Source organism: Aquila chrysaetos, chromosome 19 (assembly GCF_900496995.4).
Source record: "Aquila chrysaetos chrysaetos chromosome 19, bAquChr1.4, whole genome shotgun sequence".
NCBI lineage: Eukaryota > Metazoa > Chordata > Aves > Accipitriformes > Accipitridae > Aquila > Aquila chrysaetos.
In genome coordinates, this window is record NC_044022.1 from 18,334,708 (window position 1) to 18,340,707 (window position 6,000).

Genomic DNA, 6,000 nt, shown 5'->3' on the forward strand with positions numbered 1-6,000 from the left:
TCATTAAAAAGATCACCTCATTCCCTTGATCATCAATTACTGAGATGTAGTTTGGCTGCGTTTCATTTGGGTATGAAAGAAGCACATCATAATGAACGAGTTCTACTGAATCCAGTCCAAATTCCTTCCACTGGCCTTGAATTTGTTTGGCAAGAAGAAGATTCTGTTCAGTTCCTGCGAGGTGAGGCAACTTGGTAAACGAGCTAGAATAAAACAGAAAATTGCTAGTAAGCAGCAAATGCAGAGAGGCACAATAGTGAACAAGGATCAGTGTGTATAAAGCTTATCGTCAAGCCACATGCATGGAAAGTAAGGTCTTATGGTTAAAGTCTGAGCTGTATAACATGCTTGTTTATCAGAGTCTGCAACAGGATAAGCACAAAATGTAGTCAGAGCAGAGGATCTTTCCTGAGGCCTTAAGATAAGTCAGCTGAACCTTTCTCTTTGCATAACAGAAATAACCACATCTACACATAAGCAATGAAAATCAGTGTCAAAGACATTCAGCAAAAGAGTATGAACAGTATGCAAGGAGCAGAAATAGATACAGAAAAGCTACACATTCAGAAAGAAGCCCTCCAAATAGTTCTGGTATCTGATGATGGGTTTGTACATTGTTGGCATATCGTACTAGTAAGTTTAACTTGAAAATCATTATGTCAAATTACCTGCACAGATTTGTTCTTTTTTTCTTAATCAAAAGCCTGAATAATCAAAGCCTTCTTAACATTTACATCGAGATCAGATATAACACATAATGGTGATAAATAGTCAGAAACATTTGCCCCTTCTGGGCTACCCCACACAAATCTGTCTACAATTTGTTTGGTCCACTGAACAAATGAGTTATGGTGAACGCTGATCAGTCAGCCGGGTACTAAGCACCGCCTTCGAATTCCCAACAGGCTACTTGTTAATGGCTGCCCCATTATGTCAGATACCATTAATTACCATTAATTAGTGGTACCAAATACCATGATTAGTACCACTTCAACATGTCAGTTCAGACTATTTTCAACCCATGTAACAGCTTGTTCTTCAGTATGCACTTCCTCAGCTTCCAAATGAGAATGTTGCAGGAGACGACGTCCAAAGCCTTGTTAAAGTCAAGGATGTTACAGCCACTGTAATGTCTCTACTCATCCATGTAGCCACTCTCTTCCTCACAGAAGGCCATCATGCTGATCATATAAACAACTAGTAAAGAAATGCTGACTGTTCCTAACTATCTTTGTGTCCTTCATGTGTTTGGAAACAGATTCGAGAAGGATGTTTGGTCACCCTTCCAGGGACTGAAGTGAAGCTGACCAGCCCACAGTCCCCCCATGTTGTCCTTGCCTTACTTAAAGATGGCACATCAGCCCTTTTCAGCCACCAGGGATGTCTTTCAACCACCAGAACTTCTCATAGACAGCAGCCTTGCAATCATGACATCCAGGTCTTTCCTGTGAATCCCACCTGGCCCCCTAGATTTGAATCCATCTCGATTCGCTAAGTAGACCACAACCTTCTGTTCTCTGCTGTTGTCTTTCCTTCTCTTTAAACTGTGCAGGTATGCACCGAGGTCTGGAAGCAACCTTTGCCAAAGCTTGTTGCCTGTCTCTTCTTGCGCTTTAATTCTCTAGAGTATTTTAAGTACCTGTTAATTCCTTAAGTACTCTAGTTTAAATACTACAAATGCCCTAAGGAAAAATACACTGAACAACACATGATGCCTTTTTTCAATTTTTCACTTCCAGTTTCATCCTTCCCAGAGGAAATGCTAAGGTCAAAGTGTCTGCATTTTCTGAGACTCATAGTTTGTTTTCCCCACTTCATAAAAGCAGATTTAGTAGTCTGAAACACTATGAATATGGACCAAAATTCTCAAGTTCACATTTTTTATGCTTTTAAAAAACTTTCTGGATAGTGTATTAATATAATTTTTCTGCAGTTCCTGCTTTTTATTTGAATTTAGGAAAAAAACCCAAAACAGTGTGAAGCATTTGGCCTATCATCAAAGCAAGCAGATAAACCAGATACCATTAACACCCTATGGCCAAGAAACTTTAGCATAATTACAGAGCTATTTTATACTGTCATCAATCTCTGTGTTGCCTAGACTCTCACTCAAACATAATCTTCAGGAACTCTCCAATCTACTGAGAGCAACAAATACAAAATAAGATAAGGCCTAGAGACTTAAAAAGCTAATTGATGTTAGAAATGAAACCTTTTGGGTTTAGAATAAATGTAGAGAAATCAAATTTGTCAGTAATCCTTTGATGTTTGCGATGCAGCTGCTGACTTACATGCTAAATACCAACATGTTACTAAGCAGAGATATTTGTTTACTTTTTCTGTGAATATATTTGTTCCTCTGTTGAAGATATAAATACGTACAATAATGTTTTTTTTTTCATTTCCAGTGGAATACACAGCAAAACAAGAGAGTATTTCTATATCCCCAGCATTTTAGATGTTTTGAAAGAACCACATGGATGCACTAGGATGCAAAAAAAAGAATATTTAATAACAATTACATCATGCAAGACTTAACCAACCATACACACACACTGCACATGGATAGACCTTTTCATCTTCTGAAACAGAAGACAGGGTATAATGGGATCTGGCCACACTAAAGGAATTATCAGTTGTAAGTATACATGCAAACTTTGCAGCATTTTTAATGCTACATTTAATATATTAATTTTCTACTTAGACTAGCTGCTCAAACTGAAAGTTTAAGGAGACACTGGACAGATTATCAATCGAATGTAATTAATAGCAGTCAGTGTATCCCCAAAAAAGTAAAATCATCTCAGAGACAAAGCAAAGTTATCTAATGTCAGAACTTCAGACACTTGTGAGGAAAAACCAGACACTTATACTGCATTAAATCAAGACTATGGAAAATCATAATAAAAAAGCATGATAAGCACTGGCAGTAATGGAGCTTGAGGGAAGTACACTTAACAGTACAACCACTCCAAAAAGGTAACTTCAAAAATGGGGACGGGGCGAACGGAAGGGTTGTGAGTCTCTCCCTTCTCCTTCCCCCAGACATTCTGTACAAACCAAATACTTCAAAAGCATCTTAACAGCTCTGCTTTCAGAGGCTCTCCCTTGGAGCTGATGTTACCACTTTCTGGCTTTTTTGAGTGATAAAATTATTCAAAACCCAAGATGCACAGAGCTTACCGAAGGAATTGCTTGATGTTTTCTGCTTTCATTTCAGCCACAAGTTTCTGTCGCACATTTTGATAGACATCTGAAGAGTTGGGGTTTTTTTCAGTCAGTTTTGTAAACCATCCTGAAACACAGTTGAAAATCTTCCTGCTTAGCAAGAACCCCAGTCCTCACCTATTTGAGCCCACATGCAACCTAAAGTACTAAAGTCTCATTAAAACCACGAGAATGAACAGGGCTTAGAGCACCCTCTGTCACTGTTTGCTGGCTCAAACACAGAAATCAAGCAGAAAAATAAAATATACTTAATTGACTGAATTGCCAAAAAAGTGACAGAATTCAAACAACACACCCTAAATCTCTGCTAAATACAGTCCCTTTTTAAGGCAGATTCATCTCTCATTAATTTTAAACTAAAGTTTAAGTGCTCAATTAACTGACTCCAGTGTGAGGACTGATTGAAGTCCTGATACTCATGATGAAATTCCCGTATTTAATTTATACATATATTTAAAAATATGTGTGTAAGCATAGTTAAAGTGAAGGTCTAGGACTCAACAGCCACCCTGCCAGCATTATAGTAGTTACAGATTTGGGGAAGGGTGGGGTTAGTCTATTTAATAATTAAAGGAATAAAGTTAACTGTGACCCAAGTCAGTTTTAAAACGTTAAAGATTTTTCAGTAGCCATAAATCTGAAAGGAGAAACTATATCAACTATATGAATTTGTCTTAAAAAAACCCCAAAACAACAAATCCTTTTATTATTATTATAGCTAGAAAACCCCAAACTGGGAAAATTGTCATAATAAAGCCAAGTATATGTGCTGTCACATGCACAATCTATATGGCCTGTTAGACTTAAATACAATTGTAGTAACAGTCTGAACATAACAGTGATACTGGATCAGACCAAAGGTCCATCATGCCCAGCATCCTGTTTTGGAGCATGGCAAAAAGATGTTGTTCAGGGAAATGTATAAGAATAGCACAAGCATCAGAAATTTGCAGCTCAGGAATCTTCTAAATCAAACTAATGTTTTTTTATATTTAATAGCCCTCATGGATTTTTCTGTCATGCTTTAGCCTTAGGTGTGTGCTACAACACAAGTTTTAAAAGGACATAAGCAGACATGCAATTTTAGACTTAAAATCAAATGCTGCAAGTGACTCCAGAAAAGAATCTAATGTTCTAGTACAGTTCATCGTACATGATGAAAAATTCAGCAACTCCACTCTTGGCTGTCAGTCAAAACTCCTCCTCTACACTCTGCCCTTAATTTCTAAAATAGCAACTGAATAGGAGCATTTAAATAGATCTTCAGTAAAAATCAGGAAATACAAATAAAAAAATAATCCTGGAGGTTTTGCAGACACAGAAGTCTCAAACTCTTCTCTTAATCTCTCCTCTTCGAATGTCTGACTGCCTGTTATGGGAAGCTATCAATTCACCAGGGCTCATCCTGGGCTGAAGCATGCAGCCGTTATAGTCCTCACTCCCTGAAGACCAAAATTGCTAAACAACCTCTTAGAAAAACAAGGGGACGAGTATTTCATAGCGTCCCTAAAAAGCAGTAAAAGCTCCCCGATGGGGAGTTAATCACAACAGGGGGTGCACATAAGTATCTGCAGAGGGCAAAGGCTGCGGGCTGAGCCCCTGTGTCTCCGTACTCACCTGCGAGAAAGCCCAGCAAGAAACAGGCGAGCAGCCCGGGGCAGCTCAGCCATGTGCGGAGGGTGGCCTTGCTCCTGGCCATGGGGACACGGGAGGCCGGCAGCTTTGCAGGCGGCGAGGAGGGCAGGCAAGCAGCCGCCTTCGTCCTCCTCCCTCTCCTCCTCCTCCTCTTCCCGCCCTCAGCCCCAGGGCTGCCCCTGGCTTCTGTGTTTTTCAGCTCTCTTTCTGCCTAACCAGCCTTAATCCCTGGATGACGATGACATGATTTGCTGAGTACAATTAAGCACTGCATTTCTTAGTCTGACCCCACAAGACAGCTTGTGTGTAGCTGTGTGTGTAGCTGTGTAACAAGTATGCACCTAGACTGTGCACCAAGCAATGCGTAAATACTATCTTCAAAGCTAATTTCTATTAATTATCAGGACTTTCTGGTTTTGAAAGTTCCTGGTTTAGGCTTAATCACAATCAGTATTTGTTGCGGTGGAAGTGGCCAAGAGATAAAATGGAGGAACGGAAAACTTGTTTTCTCTTTACCAAGGAAGCACTGAATTGCTCCCCTTTGTAATCTGTGGTTACATTAATCCTTGGCAAGTGATGAATGCTTAGAGCAGCTCAGAATGCAATTTAGATTAGCCAATGGGGACACTTCCAGACATCATCCAATTTGCAACTGCGAAAAGTTGCAAAATTATTTCCTATATTCTCTAGCTTTTTACATTTTGGATTACAAGGTTCTTAGGATCAAGTTTTCCTAGTCTAATTCAGCCAAATCCATCTGTATCTCATGGGAAAGGACACAACTTCAGCCCCGGGAATAGTCAAGATATTATCATAGAATCATCATATTTTGTACGCACTTACCCTGGCCTTGCACATCACTCCGTGCCGGTGAGCTCCTGCACAGCTACACGGAAGCCAAGACTGAAGTTTCTGGAACTGAGGACTTGCCCATCTGAGACCAGTTATCTGGCTGAAGATGGGAAAGTTTTTCTGGGAGCCTGGACATGCTCTGAGTTCTTACCACTTGCTCCAAAAGAGTCCAAAGTAGGTACATTTTGTGAAAGAAATGGAAGTACTCCAAGTATCAGAACTTCCTTAAATACACTAGGTTGCACTGAAAACATTCAGAAACATCTGAAAAGACTAGTTAATGTC

At 39.6% G+C, this 6,000-nt stretch overlaps 1 protein-coding gene across 4 annotated transcripts in view; it reads right to left on the minus strand.

The window, feature by feature from the left end:
• The window catches only part of LOC115353458 (N-acetylated-alpha-linked acidic dipeptidase 2-like), a 43,504-nt gene extending 37,868 nt beyond the window's left edge, over positions 1 to 5,636 (minus strand). The window contains exons 1-3 of one of the 4 annotated variants that reach the window (XM_030042905.2): positions 4,846 to 5,636; positions 3,184 to 3,295; positions 17 to 203 (exon numbers count right to left, since the gene is read on the minus strand). In XM_030042905.2, the coding sequence (XP_029898765.1) occupies positions 17 to 203; positions 3,184 to 3,295; positions 4,846 to 4,927 (381 nt within the window). In that variant the 5' untranslated portion in view covers positions 4,928 to 5,636. The remainder of the gene's footprint in view (positions 1 to 16; positions 204 to 3,183; positions 3,296 to 4,845) is intronic. The other 3 variants (XM_030042907.2, XM_030042903.2, XM_030042904.2) reach the window with 3 other exon arrangements.
• Between the last annotated feature and the right edge of the window lie 364 nt (positions 5,637 to 6,000).